The sequence below is a fragment of the Tupaia chinensis genome, unplaced genomic scaffold (genome assembly GCF_000334495.1).
Source record: "Tupaia chinensis unplaced genomic scaffold, TupChi_1.0 Scaffold000627_1, whole genome shotgun sequence".
NCBI classification, from domain to species: Eukaryota; Metazoa; Chordata; class Mammalia; order Scandentia; family Tupaiidae; genus Tupaia; species Tupaia belangeri.
Window position 1 is genome coordinate 2,381,911 of NW_006160147.1, and position 20,428 is coordinate 2,402,338.

The following is a 20,428-nucleotide window of genomic DNA, read 5'->3' on the forward strand; positions in this document are numbered from 1 at the left end:
TGGTTTGGGGCTCAGCACCTCCAGTGTGGGCCATGCAAGGGAGCTGGCTGGAGGCTGGGGGGCTGGAGGTAGGCTGGCTGGAGGCTGGGGGGCTGGAGTAAGAAAGGAGCCCGCCCCCTGCCCCTGCCCCTGCCTCCTGCCAGGAAGGCTCAGACGTCTAAGGCAGCCCTGACCCAGCAGAGCCAGACTGGGGTGGTAAGCTTCCCAGGCTGTCTGCAGGCACTTCCTCTGGGGCCTGGTGAGGTGAAAGAGACCCTGTGTCGGGTCCTATCAGCCCCTCCAGGCAGGAGAATGAGGTCTTCAGTGGCATTCATGGGGGCGCTGGCATCAGGGACAACACCTTCTCCCTGGACACCCACCTGTCCGCTCTCCCACCTTGCCCAAGGTTGAGGGCCCCAGAACAGAACCGTCCTGCGGGAACAGGTCTGGCTTGGCAGAGGGGCTGGAGGGATGGGTGGCCGGTCACTTTGGCATCTCCAAGGCCGACACCTGAGGCTTCACCTTGAAGTACTGGTTGAATCGGATCACTGCATACCTGCGGAAAGACAGGAAAGGGAGCTGGGGTGAGGAGGGCAGCAGGTGGGGTACTCCCACCAGAAGAGAACTCAGCAGCTCTAAGCCACTCAGTGCTGGGAGAGTCAACGCCACAGCTCAGACTTCTTTTATTTTTACCTCATCTATAATTTTTCCTCCCCCCCTCCTTTGAAGAAATGTTTGCTGTAGGGTATGTGAGCTCAGTGGAGAGAGAGACAGAAAGCGAGAAATCACGCCATCCCCCCTACCCCCGTGGGGGATGGCCACACTGTACTCCCTACTGCTCCATTTTCCTCTCAGGATTTTGGGCATGCGCACACACACCTGGTGTGAGTTTTAAGTCACCAGGTCCGAGACTCACACCGCAGTGGACTACGTGGAAGCTCAGCGATGTAACCATTACGCCATCTGCTGGTCGCTAACTTTTCCTTCTTAGACCAGACCAGAGCAACCTTCCACAGGCGTGTCTGTCTGCAGCTTTGCTTTTATGGTTCTGTAGCGTTCAGTCTATTCGCAGTGCGCGACAGATCTCTGGAACTTACTCATTCTGCACAACTGAAACTCTACTCTCGTTAAATAGTACTCCCCATTTCCCCCCTTCTCCTGCCCTGGTAACTATTCCACTTCCGACCATGAATTGCCCTGCTAGGTTTCCTTCCATAAGCAGAACCACAGTATTTGTTAAGAGTGGCTTATCTCACTCAGCGTGATGTGCATATGTTCCTGGCGTGCTGGGATTTCCTCCTCCAGGCTAAGCACTGCTGTGCCACACTCTGTCCCTCCTTTCACCTGTCGCCGGACACGGGGCACCTCTCCCCCTTGGCTACCATGCACGATGCTGTGGACGCCTGTGTGCACGTCTCTCTGAGACTCTGCTTTCAGTTCTGGGGGTACACACTCAGGGCTGAGACTTTTGTGAATTTTGCCAGAGGGCACGTGCACTTGCCAGAGAGGGAGAGAGGAGGGAGGAGGGGAGAGGGAGAAGGTAGCCCCTCCTCCAAGTGGGGCCTGGTCACACTTTAATTCCTTCTCTATTCTATTGGGATTTGGAGCATGCAAGCACACGTGCCCAGCATTTTTCAAGCCACCGGGGCCAGATCTGAAGCATGCAGCCATATGGGGCCGGGCTCCCTTAACTATCAGGTCACTGCGCTGGCCCAGAGGTGGGATTTTCCTTTTCTCCCCAGTTTGCTAAAGGGGGCGTGCACCTGCTGCAGGGACAGAGAGGGAAAGTGAGAAATCACTCCTGGAGGGACGGCCATGCCACAATCCCTTCTCCATTTTCTTTTTGGGATTTTGGGTACACACACACACACACATATGTCAGGCATGCAAACCACCAGGTCTGAGACTCAGACCATGGTCAACTATGTGGGAGTCTAGCACCTTAAGCCACTATGTCACCTGCTGGCCCCCAGAAGTGGGATTTTAAAAGTTCATTCTGTTTGTGATAGAGTGCACGTGCATGCATGAGAGAAATACAGAGAGAAGCGTCTTGAAGAGGGTCTCCCCACGCTGGGATTCTCCAGCCCTCCAGCTCAGTGTCATGGGCACAAACACACGTGTGCCTGGTGTGGTTCTGAGCTGACTTCGGATCTGAACCCGTGGTAGGCCCTGTGGCTTCCAGCACTACAGCTCAGTGGCCACTGACTATGCTACTCAGCTAGACAATGAGGTAGTTCTATTTTTTTTAAGTTTTTTTTCCCCCCCATAGGGTGTGTGTACTCACCAGAGGTAGAAAGCACAGGAAAGTGAGAAATTCCTCCCCCAAGTGGGGATGGCCATGGTGCAGTCCCTCTCCACTTTCCTCTCAGGATTTTGGGCATGCACACACAAGAGCCTGGTATGGCTTTCATGCTGCCAGGTCTGGGACTTGAACTATGGTCGGACATGTGAGAGTCTAGTGGCTTACCCATTACACCACCTGCTACCCTCTGGTAATTCTATTTTTAACTTCTTGAGGAACCATTGTCCTGCTTTCCTTAGTGGCCGCACCACTTTAGATCCCCGCTCACAGTGTCCCAACAGCGCGTAAGAGCTTCAGTTCCTCCACGCACTTGCCCCGCTGTGTTTTCTGTTTGTTTTTTAGAGACAGGATGTTATTACATTGCCTAGGGTGGCCTTGAACTCACGACCCTCCCTCCTGCCTCAGCCTCGGAATTACAGGCATGTGCCAATAGGTCTAGGTCTAGCTTTAGATTTTTTTCTTCCCCAATTTTACTTTTAAAACGTCCCCCCATCCCCGTATAAGGTGCATGTGCTCACCAGGAAGAGAGAGAATCACCCACTGGGGGAATGGCCACACTGCACCCCCTTCTCTGTTCTCAGCCAAAGTTTACTTCTTTCATGAGTGAGACAGACAGATAGACAGAGAGCAACACAGCACCCCTGGCAAGGCCCTGGTGCTGCAGTCTACCCCCTCCTCAGTCAGCCCGGACTGTGGGCGTGAACATGCCCAGCATGCCTCGGGGGTGGGTGGGGGACTCCGGAAATAAACCTCCCGAGTGGGTCTGCCTCGGGGAGCCTCCATCTCACCTGGGCGCCACCTGGCCAGGCAGGCTTTGTGATAGCGGCTGTGCTGCTGGGCAGGCCACACCTCTGCTATTGACTGGCATTTCTCTGAGGGCTACCGGCACTGTGAAGCCAAGGCAGTGATGCCCTATCCGCTGAGAATGAGGAGGTGGGCAGGGACTGGGCCAGAATGGAGGGAGAAATGACTCCTGGCCTGTGGGGACATAGGGACTTCACATGACACGCACCCTTGAATGCCATGCCCGAACACGTTCTATGCAGGATCCCTGAATATCACTAGGAGCCACTGCAGGGGTGACTGGGGCTGATCTGCAAGCAGGCAGGCAGCACCCGACCACTGAGTCACCGAGTGACCTCGGCAAGTGGCTCTTGCTCTCTGGAATTCTGTCCTCCCTGCTGTAAAATGAGGGCGAGACTCCGCGATCTTCCAGCCCGTCTTCCATGCTTCCCTGCAGGCTCCACGAAGCGCATGGGTACAGGGTGGGGCAGGGGCCGCAGGGGGCTGGTGCTAGGACACAGCTGCAGGGGGCTAGAGAGGGAGGGGAGAGGACATGCACACTGACTGGTTTCTGCATGGAGCTCCCCTACCCCTAGCAAGTGCTGGAGTGGCCACCCACTGGGAATGGGCGGGGAGGGAGGGCGGTAGGCAGAGCAGAGGCCTGGGCCCTGGCCTACATGTGGGCTGTCCTGTGCCCTGCCCCGCACCCTGGGCCAGGGCCCCTTCTCCACCGCTACACTCACCTGAGGAAGTCGAAGTCGATGGTGGAGTACTGGTTCTGGATGAGGGCCCAGAGAGCCCAGAAGAAGTGAGATGCCTGGAAACAGACCAGAGAGGGTCAGCCAGGCTCCCCGTGCCCCTCAAGGACCTAGCAGAGCTGGAAAGGCATGGGCTCTGGAAGATAGGGCTAGGAAACTGGCAGAGACGAGGTAGGGCCCCTGGCACAGGCCGGAGAATTACAGGACAGACAGCTGGGCACTGACAGCTGGGGCTCGCTCCTGGAGGAAGGCAGGCAGAACCTAGTTTGCCCACCACAGGCAGGGCGTCGGCAGAGTGGGACTCACTGCGATTCCAGGTGGTGCCCCGCCCTGAGCAGAACCCTGCACCCCGGCTTCTTCCCTACTGAGGCCCGCTCTGGACTCCAGGCCAATGGACTAGGCCATGGTGAACCCCTAAGCCACAGCTTAGGCCTGGGGGCTGCAAAGGGGCTGGTATTCCTCAATAAGGCAAGAAGAGGGGTCAGTGGCTATGCCCTGGCCATGTGGTCACCAGAGCTCTGCTCCATTGGAAGCCCCTACACTGACCTCCACCCCCCCTCCTTTTCCTCCAGGAGGCTGGTCAGGTGGAAAATGTGTCCAGATCTGGGAATAAGAAGCCCCAAACTGGGTGTTTATTGAGCATCTGACTGTGCTTTCTTGTACTTAGAAGTGCCCCCAAGGCCCAGCTCACCCCAAGCTCAAGGAACCAGGGAGCCAGGGTTCCAGCTGGCCTTGAATGGCATGAGAGACACCATCACTTTCCCAGGCCGTAGCTCGCCCAGCCTTTCCCAAAGTCCTGCTTGATAAACTAGCAAATATGCACGAGGACTACAAGCAGGGCAGGGGGGAGGCCTGTGCTGCAGCTGAAGTCCTTCAGAGGGAGAGGCTAGCGTAGATCTTGTCGTTGTTGTTGTTATTATTACTTTTTGTTTTAGCTTGACCAGAGAGAGACAGAAAGAGAGAAAAGCAAAGTGAGAAAGCAAGCTGCCAGATCCGGGACTCAAACTACAGTCAGCCACGTGGGAGTCCAGCACCTTCACCACCGCGCCCTCTGCTGGCCCCAGGGGTAGACTGGTTTCTGTGCCCACGAGGAAAAGAGAGTGGGCAACCGGGAATCACAGAAACACGGAGGCTTCGTTTCGCTCTGTCACGTACTGCGCAGTTCAAGCTGCTGAACTGTCTTCTTGCTTATGCGTGGTTGGCATTGATAAATCTAGTAAGCGATGCCCTGGGGCACACATGGGTGCAGACTGGGCATGAACCGTGTACCCTGGATAAGCAGCTCTCAGAACTAAGAACTGACAGCACGGTGACTGGGGCAGGAGCAGCTGGTGGGAAAGGCTTAAGGAGCTCTGAGTCAGGGAAGGCAGGAACAGGTGGATTAGGTCCTGACACCCTGTCTCTTCGAAGGCTTAACAGAAAGGATGAATTTAACTGCAGCGTGCAAGGCTGTGGTTACACAGGAGAAAGAGCTACTTATCCAAACAAGAGCACTGCTGACCTAGGAAGCCGAGAGGCCTCTTGGAAGTATTTCTCTAGAAGAAAGAACAGACTTGGTGGGGCCGGAGAGCAGAGAGCAGGGCATCTCGATATTGAGGGGACGCTCAGGATGGCTCTTCCGCTAGGGTAGCTTACGATGGGGTCCCCAGAATCTCACAGCTGATCTGAGCTCTGGAGAGGAGACTAGGGCTGGGTCACAGGTCCCTCCTCCTTCCCGGCCGGCTCGCTCCCGCCCCGCCAGCCGGAGACTCACCAGGGCGAACTTGTTGACTTGCACGTAGAGCCTCTCCACCTCCCTGGGGGTCACGGCCGTCCCTTTCTGTGCCTGCAGGTAGTAGCGCAGCCACTGCAGCTGGGTCTCCCGCTCTGGGTACCGGCAGTAATCCACCTCGTTCACACCTGACGGGAGGAGGGCCAGACAAGCTGCTGGAACGGGCGACCTTGGGGACTCCGGGGACTGTGAGCTCAAAGGTGTTCCCTTCTCCCCTCAAAACGCCCACCTCTTGGGACCTGCAGGGCTGTGCTCTGGGAATGAGGCAGCCCTGGCAATGTAGCTTCTCAAATCACCAAACTCAGGCGATGGGGGGCTGGCTCTACCCCACCCCAGCTGGCACTGCTCCATGGGGGCAAAGCAAGCAGAGGGACAGACAGGTTGAAGGGCAAGGCATCGTCCCAGAAGTACCTAGATTCCCTTGTCCTGTACTAAGTGAAGGCCCCATGGGGGCACTACCTCCAGCTAACCCGGGACAGCCCTTTCCTCTCACTGGCTTCGATTTCTCCATGTATCACGTGAAGGGCTGGACTTCGTGTGTGAGCATCAAACACTTCTTCCTGGACCAGTGTTAACTGGACAGGGAGCACCCCTACCCCGTCCAGTTCTCCAGGCGGTTCTGAAACGCAGCTAAGCTTGGCACCATGGGCCACGGCTCACATTCCTTCCAGCCCTGCCTCCCCAGGAGTCTTCGTGCTGCCGGCACAGCACCACTAGCCACATCCTGGGCACAGTGGCAGAGACGGTGACTCCAGAACTAGTTCAGAAACAAGTGGTTTCGAGGCTGGTGGGTGGCACGGTGACTGGGGGCACTGGACTCCCACATGGCCGACAGTGGTTTGAATCCCAGATCTGGTGGCTTGCTTTCTCGCTTTCCCTCTCTCTCGTTCTGTCCCTCTCTGATCAAATAAAAATTAATTAACTAGTTAATTAATAAAATAAAGTTCAATAAAAAGCAATTCTTTAAATACAAAAGAAATAAATGTTTCTTCTGTGTGTGTGTTAGCATGTGCATTCACGAGAGGAGGAGGTGGAGGAGGAGAGAGAGAGAGAGAGAGAGAGAAAGAGAGAGAGAGAGAAAGTGAGAAAGGATCCCCCGGGGGCTGACCATGCCACAGTCCCTTCTCTTCCACTCTTCTTTTGGGATTTTGGGCATGCAGTCACATGTGCCCAGTGTGTTTTTCAAGACACCAGGTCCGGGACCCAAACTGCACAGTTGGCCAGTGGCACTCAGCTGCCTTAATCACCACACCACATGACTGGCCCAAGAAGTGGTTTCTTTTTTTTTTTAGTAGAGAGATTTTTGCTATAGGGTGTGTGTGCTCAACAGAGAGACAGAGAGATAAAGAGAGACAGAATGCTAGAAATCCCCCCCCAGAGTGGATGGTCACCCCACAATCCTTTCTCTTCCATTCTCCTCTTGGGAATTTGGGCTTGTACGTGCACATGTCCGGTGTGAGTTTTAAGCCACTGAGTCCAGGACTCAAATCACAGTTGACTACATGGGAGTCTAGTGACATAACTTCATGCTATCTGCTGGTCCCATGAAGTGTTTTCTTTAAGCGGATCAGGACTGGGCCACTGTCTCCAGGGGCTCTTCCTCTCTCCTCTTTGCTTCTTATCCTTCCCAAGATTCCCTTATATCCCTGGAGAAAGCGCAGTGTCCTGACGCCCAAAGGTCTTATAGAGAAGTAGAAACTAAAACTGAGAGAAGAAACCTGCCCAAGGTCACATGGCCCATTAGAGGTGGGATCGAGTTTGGACCCGATACCAGGACTCCATATTTTAGGCTCCTGAGAACCCAGGGAGGCCCTCTCCTTGGCTCCTAATTTCCCCTGCCCTCTTCCTTTTCCATGCTAAGATCTTCCTCCTCCTTTCTCAACTTGGGATCAGGAGGCAATCTGCTCTTCTGGAGAAATTCCAGCTGGACTTTGCTCTTTGTGGTGAGTGAAAGGACTTAAATGCTTAACAAGGATCCTTCTGGGGAGGCAGTAGGCCTGGTGGCCAAGAATTCCCAGGCCAGGTGCCCTGCCAGGGGCCAGCCTCTGCCCCCTGCCACACCTGTGCTCACTGCTCTGGCCAGCTGAGGCCACATCACCCCTGGGTTCCTGGGTTCCTGGGGAAGCTGGTGGCTGCCCTTAGGTATATTAAGTGCTTGGCAGACCTGGTCCCCAGGTTTCTGGAAGGGCCTTGCCCAGAAGGGGTCTTTTCCTAATGCATGGTATTTTTTTTTTTTTTTTTGAGAGGTTTTTGCTATAGGGCACGTGCGCTTGCCAGAAAGACAGAGAGAAACAGAGAGATAGAAAGTGAGAAATCACCCCCCAGAGGGTATGGCCACACCACAATCCCTTCTCCTCTCGGGATCTTAGGCACACACGCATACGCACCTGGCATGAGTTTAAGCCACTGGGTCCAGGAATCAAACCCCGGTCGACTTTGTGGGAGTCCAGAGACGTAGCCATTACGCCAAGTGCTGGTCCCACATATGGTATTCTTGAATATGCCTAGCAATCCTATAGAGGATGTTTTTCCAGTCTGCTCCAAACTGCCACGTGGGCTAACAGACATGGGTCCTGCTCCCCCGCAAGACTTGGAGCTCTCTAAAGGCAGGAAGGGCCTTCACCCTCGGCACTGTACCGTTTGGGAGGACAGGGAATACCTGGCCTCCATCCTCCAAGTACAGAACGCTTCTGGTTCTGCCCCCAAACCTTGACTTTGCCAAGTTACAGGTTACACAGGGATGCCCCTCTCACCTGCAAACTCATTGAAATGGTTGCCAATGTCGAAAGCTTGGTAGTTGTAGCCGGCATATTCATAGTCGATGAACCGCACATGCCCTGTGAGGGAGAGGAGAGGCATGAGGCCGGTCCCAGGAGATCTGGAAAGAAGGCCTGCCTGCTCAAGCAGGCCCTGACCTCTGCAGCACCTGGCCGATCCCAAGCTCTGCAGCAATCTCCTTTGTGGCTTTCTGCCCTCTGCCCATGTGTCCACTTGTCCTTTCCCCAGCTCTTCTTCTCCCTTTCACACAGCTGGATCCTCAGGCTCTCCTCGTCTGCCCTCAGCATGGCTAAGGATCAGAAACAAGGCTAAGTGCTCCTTGTGGTGACAATGGCATCAGGAACACCAGGGGTTCATTCCATCTCTCTGAAGGCTCAGGGCCACCCACAGTGTTCTCAGAAGCCCAATGCCCAGAAGAAACAGCGTGGGCCCTCATGTAGCAGCTGGCCTGCTTTGAGTTCTTCCCTGGCATAGATTTTTCCAAGTGGGAATTCCATATTTCCTTTCCCCTTCTCTCCTTCGAATTAACATAAGCCCTAACCCCAGGTCTCCTTTTGCTGGTCCAAGCACCAGCCTAGGAAGAGGCCCCTGGCCAGCTGCTGCAGCCTGGCTGGGGCTGGGGAAGCCATACCTTTGGTGCTGTCGTAGATAATGTTCTTGCAGAGCAGGTCATTGTGACAAAACACCACAGGGGAATCCAGCTGGGACAGGTGCTCCTTCAGCCAGGCCAGCTCCCACTCCAACACCTCCACCTTGGGGACATCTGCAGAGAGGCTAGATAGTGGCAAAAATGGCAGCCAATGGAAGGAGGGCTGATGGCAGCCAAGCAGGGACTCCCAAATCCTGCATCCCAAGGTCATTACTGCTACTGACTGCACTGGGACCATGAGCAGAGAGCCCACCTTTCAGACCCTCGCTGTGGTCACCTGTCCCGCTGACTTCTGTGGTTATGCTAAGAAGCTGATGGAAACATGGGCACAGAGCATTTAGCAGAGCATCGAAGTCCCTGACCGGATGCTTCATGACAGGCATAAGGCAAGGAAGGAGGCCCTGGGAGAGGATAGGGGAGGCGAGAGCAAGTGTCTTGACCCGATGAGTCTAAGACCCCTAAAGCAAGGTGGAGTAAGGTGAGAGGAGTGAGGGTGCCCTGGAGGGGCCGCAGCAGGGAACTCCCCAGGTGCAGAGGTGTGCTCCTTCGTCCTCCAGCAACGGCCAGTGTTGTGGGCGGGAGAGCCCAAAGAGCCTGCTGCTCTGGCCTCCCATCCCACAGACAGACCCCTCAGGCCACAGGGAAAGCTAGCCAAGTGTTTCCAGGGCTTGCTCGCACAACGCCAGGGGAGTAGGGCCTTTCACGGTAAGGGCTCTGGGACTGTTGCTCCCCAATAACTTGTCCCTTCCATCTTAACTTATGACTGTGTGCTTCCTCATCCCAGACCCCTGGCAGACCCCGTGTGGGTGACAGGAGGGCCGGAACAAAGATGGATTGAGCCCAGCCCACTCCCACCCGTGTACACCACAGCCACTGCTGCTCAGGATGCGGGAACAAATCAGGCAAGCTGAGGTTATCTGGGGCCACGTGGAAGTCTGGGGGAGCGTGCTGTACTCAGATGCTCTGAACTTTGGTCCCCAGGATCTGTGTACACTGCAAAAGCCAAATAGTTAGCACAACCCTTAAAAACCCGGAACCACCAATGAGTGGAGGGGAGGAGACGGGGTTTGAACTCCATTCATGTACCTCCTGCTTGCGATTCTTTGTCCAGGGCAGCGAGAGCAAATGACGGAGGATGAGCTATGCCCCCTCTTGCCTTCCCACAGGACAGACCAGTCACCTCTCCCAGGCCAGAGGCCAGACGCGGGAAAGAGGACTCGGCCACATAGTACCCTTGTCACCCTTGGAAAAGGAGAACAAGTAGCCCCTCCCCCGGGGGTTTGAGGTCAAAGCTAAAGAGGGTCTTAGGTCAGCTAGTCTGACCCCATGGGAAACAGGTTCAAGGAAGGACAGAGGCATCTCTCCAGTGCTTGGGTACTCTTACACAGCTGGGTTTTCTGCTTCCTCATCTGAAGACCTGAAATCCAGCTGAGTCTTCCAATTGTGAGAGCTCTTCCCTTTGCTTGGGAGGCCCAGGTGCCCCTCGGGGGCTCTGCAGAGGCCTGAGTCCAGGGTTTCTGCTGGAGTTTATCTGTGTCTGTGGGGCTGCGTGACACCATTCACACTTGGCTCTCCTTACGAATCTACCTTTTCTTTCAAGATCCCTTTTTCTTCTTGGATTGAGATCATACAAAGATAAGAATTAGGAGGCTTCCTTGGCTTTGCCCACACCCCATCCAAGCTGCCTGCTGCCCAGGCCCTGACCTCAGTCCATCCCCGAGTCTGCCCATCCCAAGGCCACGCAGCTGGTTCCTGTGGGAACAGCCTGGGCCTTCTACCTCCCGGGCAGCCTCCCTCGCTGCTCTGCTTCCCTCCCTGAGCCCTCGAGTCTAGCTGTGCTCCCGTCAGCTCGACACCACTGGGCACTTTCGAAGCGGTGGGGCTAGCAGGACAGGAACCACACATCCCAACATGCCTCAGGAAGAACTGTCCTCAGAGACAGCAGTGGGGGGAAGGAGGGGTGGGGGGGGCCATGCCAGGGAGGCCATGGGGTTCCTTTTTTTGCAAATTTTATTTATTCATTCATTTTATTTTAGTTTGACCAGAGAGAGACACAGAGAGAAAGAGAGAGAGAAAAAAAGCGAGAAAATGAGAAAGTGAGAAAGCAAGCTGCCAGGTCCAGGACTCAAACCGTGGTCAGTCATGTGGGAGTGTCCAGCACCTTAATCACCATGCCACATGCTGGTCCCCCCATGAGGTTCCTTCTGCTAAAGGGGCTGCTGCCTGGCAAATCTCCACTCAGCTCTCAGGATGGGGCAGGTAAAAGGGTGTTCTCCCACAGGAGACTTTCCTTTAATTATTTATTTAATTTTGTTTATTCATTTATTTATTTTATTTTGGCCAGACACACACACACACACACACACAGAGAGAGAGAGAGAGAGAGAGAGAGAGAGAGACAGGAATGGGAAAGTAAGCCACCAAGTCCAGGACTCGAACTGTGATTGGCCCTGTGGGAATGCCTAGCACCTTAACCACCATGCCACCTGCTGGTCTCCCACAGGCGACTTTCTGAGAGCTGCAGCTTATTGGCCTGTCACCTGTGCCTCCTGCCAGCCAATCCATCAGCACCTCTGTTTGATACCTCCAAATTCGTAATCCACCCCACATCTTCTCAGCTACCCTGACACTTTCAAACACTAAGGCTACCAAGTCTACTTCCATAGCTGCCACAGCCCCCAGAAGCGGCCCCAGGGCAATGGTCTTCAACTCGTGGTTCCTGGGTCACCTGCCTCTAGGCACCTGGGGAGCCTGTCACAGTGCAGATTCTTGGGGGCTAATGCGAGGCCTCTCCATCAAGCTCCACGGCTGGGCTGGGAATCTGCACTTAGCAAGCATTCCAGGGGGATCCTCTGCTCCAAGTCTGACAACCCTAGTCTCGGATCTGTTCATTCATACTTTTTTTTTTAGGAGAGGTTTTTGCTATACGGTGCATGCGCTCACCAGAAAGACAGAGGGAGAGAGACAGCGAGTGAGAAATCTCCCCCCAGGGGGGGATAGCCATGCCATAATCCTTTCTCCTCCAATCTCCTCTTGGGATCTTGGGCGGGCATGCACACACACGTGCCTGGTGTGAGTTTAAGTCACTGGGTCCAGGACTCAAACCATGGTTGACTACATGGGAGTCCAGCGACATAGCTATTACGCCAAGATCCCCTGCCCATTCATTCTTTCATTCATTTCTTAAATCAGAGAGACAGAGGGACCAGCAGTTAGCGTAATGGCTATGTCGCTGGACTCCCACGTAGTCAACCGTAGTTAGAGTCCCGGAACCGGTGGCTTAAACTCACGCCGGGCACGTGTGCATGCATGCCCAAGATCTTGAGAGGAGAATGGAGGAGAAGAGATTGTGGCGTGGCCATCCCCTCTGGGGGGTGATTTCTCGCTTTCTATCTCTCTGTCTGTCTCTGTCTGTCTGGTGAGCGCACGTGCCCTATAGCAAAAACCTCTCAAAAAAAAAATCAGAGAGACAGAGACAGATACAGAGAGACAGGCACTCCTAACAAGGCCTCCACATTGCGACCCATCACCAGTCTGCCAGCCTGAGTCATGGGCACATGCATGTGTCCCCAGGGAGGTCCCAGGACACGAAACCAGGACCCTTCCTGTGAGGGTCCTGTTGGGTTACTGCCATGCACCCAGGTGGCCCACATCTCATCTATTTAATTACAGCACTCCCCGTTGGGTCTCCCTACCTCAAATCTACCTCCCACTGTCCACCCAAGTCTGTCTCTTGGAATACTAGAGAGTATTCTTCCTAAACCATAGTCCCGCTCAGGTTACTGCCTTGAGTCCCTGGCTCAAACACCCTCAAGAGTTTTCCTTTCTTTCTTACAATCATTTAATTTAATTTATTATTATTATTACTTTAAAAATTTGCTATAGGGCACATGTGCTCACCAGAGAGAGACAGAGGGAGGGGAGAAGGCAAGCCGCCAGGTCCAGGACTCGATCTGTGGTTGGCCATGTGGGAGTCCAGTGCCTTAACCAACACACCACCTGCTGGACCCATCCTCAGGGCTTTTGCTGCTGCCAGCTCTTGGCTCCTTAGTCTGGCATTTAAGGCCCCTCACCACCCAGTTCCAATCACCTCTGTGGCTCCATTTCCCACAACCCCTCAAGACCTGCTCCGGGCAACCTCATCCCCTCTGCATCCAGGAGCAAGCCCCGCTCCAGCTGGAGTAGCCTCTATCTTATCTGCCCCAAATACTTCCATGGTCCCCTCCCCTGCCCCTGGGCACAGATTACACATTCTGCTTCTTGTGTAGCCATGCCAGGGCATGTCCTCTTTACCCAGATGGCTCCTAAGCTTCTTGAAGGCAGGGCCAATGTCATGTTTCTAGATTTTTAGAGTTCTAAATCCTAGTCGATCCAAGTTTGTGAAATGAAGGATGGAACAAATCAAGGTTATTAGACAGTGACTGGCACTCAGGTGCTTTATCTAGTCTAAATGATTGCTCATCTGCTCATCATTCCTGGGCCCTTAGGCGGGTTAGGCAGTTCAGGGCAGGGATCATCCCCTAAAGAAGCTCAAAGAAGTTAAGCAACTTGGTTTGCCCAAGGTCAAAGGTTTGACAAGAACAAAGGGAGTTGGCCAACTCTTGGGGGACCACTCCCCCTCAACAAAGTTACCCCAAGGTTACACAGTGACAGCAAAATGGAAGCCACAGAATCAAAGATCATGCCTGAGCACCGGGAGGCCTGCACTCTAGTCCCTGAGCAGCCACTGATCAGCAGTGACTGCCACCCCCTCTCTGGGCCTCAGTTTTTCCACCTGTCAGAAGAAGGCAGTGAGCTGGGAGACTAAGGTCCCGTTCTCCACATGCAGGGTTAGAACTCGGGGAGAAGGCAGTCCGCAGCCCAGAGATGACATGTGAAAGAAGGTCTGAACATGGTCAATAAGAGGGCAGACTCAGGCCATCCTGGACAAACAGTCCCCAAGCAGTACTTGATAACCACTAAGCGGGAAGATCTTGATTAAGTCACGCTGTCTGAGGACAGAGTTAATTATTGTCTTGTCACCTTAGGGGTGGGAAGGAGATTCTTAATCTCCAAGCCCCTTCTTCGCCCACCTCCTGAGAACGTTAGGTGCAAAGGTGACATTCGGTCCCAACAGAAAGCCTGGAGGGACCAGAAACTCACTACTGCTCTTTTTTTTTCTTGGTGAGAAGGAGAGACAGCATCTTTCCTCACTGCCTTCACCCTTTCCTCAGCACTCAAGGCTGTGCCAGAGAATCGAGTATCCAAAGGCTAGCAGGGCTCTCAAGGTGCCGGCCAGAGAGCGCAAGAACAAGTTTAGAGATCCGTCTTATCTGGGGAAAGGCAGGTCAGGATTGCGGTGTACATCCTTCCCTAGAAAGCGCGTGATGGTAACAGCAAGCTGTCAGTCTGAGCAAGGTCGGGGCAGGGTCCCTGAAGGCATGTGGGGACTGGAGGAGTCAGGCAGGAAGCAGGCACTTTGATGTCCCAAGGCTTGTTGGCTGACGGGCTGAGTGCTTGCAACAGACTCTGAACTTGGTCCCACCCCCTCCTCAGAGGGCGCTGTCCTGAGCCCACTGTTCAGAAGGCCATTTAGGTAGAAAGAGCCCCACGCTAGAAACAGAAGCCTACCTCTGACTGGCCCCCTACGTTGATAAAGCTGTCTCTGAGCCTCAGCATCCTTCAAGTAAAATGGGGAGACACTGTCCCCAACCCTAGTTCCTGCCCTAATCTGAAGAGTCCAGGAGCAATGAGTGCCTAGGGAGAAAACTGCTCATCTCAGTTCTTGAGATTTTAGTACATCAGCCTATCTCTGTGTGGAGACAGAGGCGCAGCAACCAGGACTGAAGGGGCTGTGGGAGAGACTCCTCAGCCCCACCTTGGGCCCTGAGCCCCCAAACCTCCCGCGGGGGTAGGCTGGAGCCAGAAGACGGGGAACGGAGATCATGCGAGGGCAGTTGAGTCCGGGGCAGCCTCGGTTCCCTCCCGCATCTTGTACCTGGGGTTGATCTCGTTCTTCACCAGCGTGAAGTAACTGTGCATCATGTGCCAGAGCATGGCCTTGGGCAGGCTGCCGTTGGCGTGGATAGTGTGGATCTTCGCCATTTCTAAGGCAATTAACCTACAGCAGCACCAAGGAAGAGTAGAGAGGGTCAGTGCCATGGCACGCCTCCCTGCTCAGCCCTTGCCGACTAGGAAGGAGCCCTTCAGGATCCACTGGGCCAGGTGTGGAGTTACCACGAACCTCTCAGGGGCCCCAGGTCCCGCAGAAGGAAGGGCGCAGCAGAGGCGAGGGAGGGAAATCAGACCTTTGGCCTAGGGCTCCCTCTCCGGGAGCAGAGGTTCCCTTCAGGGAGTGGAAGGGCAAAGCGGTGGGCTATTGACCGTAGGGCAGTGGCCTTGCCCCACCCGCTGTACCCGCAGCAACCTGAGAACAGAGGGGCACTGGTGGGGGTGGTGCCCTCCTCCTGTCCCTTCCACCCGGACTCTGACCCACCCTCTCAAGGGAGGTGAGTGCAGGTCACTTTCCACCAAGAGGCCGGGGGCATGATGCCAGGCAGGGATGAAATGGCCGCCTCTTATTAGCCAGGCCAAGGTGGGGAGGGAAACAGGCTGGCCTGGGGCAGCCCCTTACTTGGTGCAAGGAGTTAATGCTGGCGGCTGGGTGCCAAGGACGCAAAACAAACTGGCATTCTATTTTCAAGTTCTCCTGTGGACATTATCAAGGTCCCGGGAGAGACAGAGTGGGCGGTAGGGAAGGTTGCTGGGAGAGTGCGGGGGTGGTGGAAGACTGACCCATCACAGAGGGAGGGCCTTGATAAGGACCCCATCGCCCAAGGCCCCGGGGCCCAGCAGGCTCTCCCTGTCCTCTGCCGGCCAACCCCCTTCTGCAGCCCCACCCTCAACAGTCTGCCAGGCCGCCAACATCCAAGCCTCTTTTGCCTCTGCATGTTGCTGGAATAGTCACTGGGAAAGACAACAAAGGGAGTGGCTATTCGAACCCTTATTACAGAGCTGGTCCAGGGGCACCCTCAACCTTCCTGCCAGGCCCTGCTCAGGCCATACTCCATGGGATAACAGGGGATTTGGGGCTCTTCTGGAAGTCCCTAAGTTTTCCATCTCCTTAGGGAGGAGGGGGCAGGGGGTGTGGCAGTAGCCACATGGGTGAGAGAGGAAGGCTGTGCTTTCTGAGGCCAGAGGCCTTGGGGCAGGAGGGAGCCCACCAAGGTTTGAGTAAGGCAGGGAAACAGACCTGACACCCAGGCCTTCTCTTCCCAAAGGAAGATTCTGAACAGAGCATGAGCAGAGCGTTCCTTGAATATCAATAGGGCTGTTGTCTGGAATAGCAATGAAAGTAACCTCAACACTCAGCATTTTTATGCTGGGAAGCCTCAGCAGGCGTGGGTGGGAGGTGGGGTTCAGGAACCACGGGGAGGGGGGCTCCAGGCCTTCTCCTAAGACATCCACCCTCACCCAGAGGGATATGGGTCCACCCTGGGAAAACCATCCAGGAGGGGCCTACCTCACACCTTTCCAAATTTCTGGCTCTCTCCAAATGCCAGGTTCTTCTTACTAGAGAACCTAAATCCACCGGTGACCTTCCTGACAACGGTAATTGTTTCTATGAGAGGATGAGTGACAGCCTCAGATTCACAGGGGTGGAGGGAGGTGTGAGGTGAGGACCTGGCAGGATTGGAGCTCATTGCCAAAGAGTGAGGAGGAGCTGGGAGGAGTGCGTGGGGGAAGAGCCAGGCCATGTGCCCCATCCCCTGTTCTGACCCTGCATCTCCAGGCTGGGTGCATTTGGAGCTGTTAAGGCCGAGCCTGAGAAGACCCCCCCCCAGACAGGGCTGTGTGCCTCTCGCTCCCTGCAAACACACACACACAGCTACATGCACACCTCGAAGTGTGTCCTGAGGCCCAAGCAGCCCCAAAGGCAGCACTCAGAGAACAGTGGTGGAGGAACTCCCCGATTTCCTTCACCTAAGTCCCTGGGGGCCAGTCAGGGAGTGGGAAGAATATTCAAATAGAGCCAGGCACACTTAAAGGGGCTAAGAGAGTGAGGAAGCGTCTTGATCTACACTCAGGTAGCCTCAGTATGAGGCAGGTTCCTTCCCCTGGGACTGCACAGGGCAGATGCCAGGATCCCAGGGAGACCCCTGAGCTGCCACCCTGGTATCAGCAGTCAACCGCATCCTGCCTCAGCCCTCGCCACGGACAGCGACCCTCATGGCCAAGGGCTGGAGGAAGGAGGCAGGTACTGCCAGGCCCTGACCTGGCACAGCTGCAGAGCACATATACCAAGGCCTCTTTGGTTCTCCCCATCCAGGCCCCACTGCAGCAACCGCGTGGCTGGGGTAAGCCAGCCTGAGCCCTCCACATCTGGACTTCACTGTGAAGGGCTCCCATGGGTTCACAAGCCTCGGACGTTCCTCCAGCCTGGGTTTCCACCTTGACGAGTGCCAGGAAGGATGCGACACTGGCAGGAGGAATGGTGTCTCTCTAAGCTTGTAGACCCATGCTCACCTGAGCAGGGCCTATTTTCCTTGCACACCTGGGCTCTCGGCATGCTCGTGCTTGGAGAGGCAACCCTGAGAGCTCTGGGAATTTGGCTCAGATTCCATTTCTAAGGTCAGATGTTTCTGAGATCAGACTCGGGGTAGGCAGAAGTTTGAGGTCTGGGCCAGGAAGCAGGTCTCTGCTGCTCTTCGGGTACGAAGACCTCCGGCTCCACGTTCATCAGGATCCTCACTCTGCTCGCCCAGAACTCATCCTTCTGGCAGTCCACTGAAATGCCACAGGAAGCTACAGCCCCTCTGCAGGACCATGTACAGCCGCATGCACATTCCTTGTGCAAATTCAGGAGGCTCACAGCTTTTTTTTTAAATTTGTTTTAGCATGTGAGAGAGACAGAGACGGAAAGTAAGAAAGCACCCCCATAGGAGGTGGTCATGCCTCAATCCCTTCACTTCCATTACTCCTTCTGCGATTTCAGGCTTGGTGTTTTTCAAGCTGTCAGGTCTAGAACTTGAACCACATTCAGCCATGTGGGATCCAGGCGCCTTAACCACCACCCACTGACTGGCCCGCTCACAGATAGCTGTTCTCCACGAACCCTACTTCACACCAAGGAAGCTGACTGAGGATTTCTAAGCCCGAGGCTTGGGAAAGAGCAGAAATGAACAGAACCCTGGCCCCCTCCTCACCTGAAAAGCTGGGGCTCCCGGATGTGCTCGGGCCCCAGGGCCACCCCCTGCAGGTACTCGTAGCACAGCCCATTCTGGAAGGTGCAGTAGAGTTTGGGGGCACAGCCGTGTGCTCGCAGCAGCTGGAAGTTCCTGACCTCGCTCTCCCGGTCCACCAGCAGCTCCGTCCGCTCACCATACACCCGCACCAGCACGCAGTCCCGCATGTCCTCGTCCACGTAGCAGGCCAGCAGCTTGTTGGTGATGCCATCAGTGAAGCGCTGGTATGGGGGGAGGGCAGTGCGTGGGTGGGTGGGGCAGGATCTCTCTGGGCTCTTCCCAGGGCCCCCCAGCTTCCGCAGGAAGTGCTCATGTGAATGCCAAGCACAGCTGCACAGAACCCCTAGTCCTTTAGCCTATTGCCTCATAAGGACAACAATGTCCCCCATCTTGGGATAGCAAGGGAATAATGGCAGTGTGGGCTCAGCCCCACGTGTGGTTTCTCCTGCGTCTGCCTCAGTCATGGGAGTTGGCAGTGTGGGAATCTGCACACTCCTCGGCGGGCAGAAGCCCCCTCCTGCTCCGTACTGCTTCATCTTGCATGAAAGAAGCCCCAGAACCAGAATGTGGCAGAAAAGAGCCAGGAGTTGCCCAGACCAGTCCTCCCCACCAGCTGCCTCTCACCACCTGCCAGGCAGAGGGCTTTGCTGGATCTCCGGCCCTTCTCTGCACAGAGGTGCAAGGAAGGAGACCGAGGTTGGCACCTGTCCCAGCACTTTGGCGGTCAGAGGTCCTCCAGGCCTCTGAGTTCTGTGCCAGAAGAGACAGGGGACAATTGAGCTGGGAGTCCAGGCTCCCTGGGGAGGGCGATAAGGAGAAAGGAAGCATGAATTCAAGGAGCACAAGGGACAGAGCTGGAAGGGGCCTTGGAGGATGTCTGAACCAATTCTACATGGGAAAACAGAGGAGAAATAGGCAGACAGCATATGTGTGCTGGAACTGGCCTCGGGTCTGCTTAATGCCTGGACCAAACTGGGCCTTTTATTTTTAAAGTGCTACCTCTCTCCAGGAGGGGTCTGCAGGCCCCCACTGAGGTCTTGAGTCTCCCTAGAACTTGGTTTTGCCCCATCCAGAGGCCGTCAGCATGGGGCCCTTATGGGCACAGCCCACAAGCACCCCACGTGTGCAACATCATCCTCCCCAAGCAGCGAAGGGGGTGGGGGAAGAGGTGAAGGCTCTATTTTTTTTTAAAGATAATGCAAGCCACCTAAGGAGTCGGCCTGGGGTTCCTCAAGAGGAGGATATGTCCACAGGTGTGTTCAGCTGTGTGGGGGGCTGCTGAGCCCCAAACTGCAGCTATGGTGAGGGGCTCCTGACAGGGAGAACGCCACACGGTGGCTCCTGCACCCTCGGGGGCAGCCTGGAGCTGGGAGGCTTTCCTCCCACCCTGGGGAGAAGGGGCAGCCGGTATGTTTCCTTAGAAGTTCCTGCCTCCTCAGCTTTCGGAGCTGGCTGGTGACACGCTTCTGGGCAGCGAGGGGCTAAGCACGAGCGCCAGGGGGTGGGGCCCACACACGCAGCAAGCTGACAGCGGGCAGGTGGACCTCCGGAGTGCCCAGGAGCCCCAGGAGGAGGGGTGTGTTTGGAGGGCCGAGGGAGGCGTGAGCCTAGCTTTGCTTAGGAACCAAAATAGAAAGAGAAAAACCAACGCGCACAAACCACGTTCCGAACCTCTCCTGCGCAGCAGCCGCGCACCCCTGGGGCCGGCACCCGGAAGGATGCAAGGACAGGCGTCCACGCAGCCCCCTCGCAGCGCGGCAGGGCCCCGGCCCGGCCCCGCGCCCGCTTGGCTACCTTGGTCCGAACTTGCTCCGGCTTCCAGTGCGGCCGCAGCTCCTGGATGAGGCGCAGGGCTCCGGGAAGGATGTCGTCCTGGTCTACCGATATGCCGAAGAACGGGACGGCAGCGGGGGGGCCCGGCGGCCCCCGGCCAGCCAGCGCTGGCCGTCGTCTTCTCCTCCATGCCCCATGAGCACTGCCGGCCCGGCGTCTGCCTCCCCAGGTAAAAAGGCGAGCAGGGCAGGGGAGCCGAAGGGGGCACAGCTATTCCCAGCAGCCCCACCCCCTCGGAGCCGCCGCCTGAGCGCTAGCCCCTGCGGGGGGGCCCGGCGAGGCAGTGGGAGTGGTAGAGGAGGGGCCAGGGGAAGTCCATGACTCAGGCGCGAGCTGCCCGCTTCGATCGCC

At 55.7% G+C, this 20,428-nt stretch overlaps 1 protein-coding gene across 1 annotated transcript; it reads right to left on the minus strand.

The window, feature by feature from the left end:
• Positions 1–367: 367 nt before the first annotated feature.
• Positions 368–20,153, minus strand: ETNK2 (ethanolamine kinase 2; the record flags this gene model as incomplete). Its single annotated transcript, XM_006159194.3, is given in 8 exon segments — positions 368–535; positions 3,808–3,881; positions 5,576–5,721; positions 8,347–8,430; positions 9,003–9,145; positions 14,998–15,120; positions 18,206–18,465; positions 20,039–20,153. Coding segments are annotated over 8 exon segments (1,018 nt in total), but the record flags the coding sequence as incomplete, so codon positions are not given.
• Between the last annotated feature and the right edge of the window lie 275 nt (positions 20,154–20,428).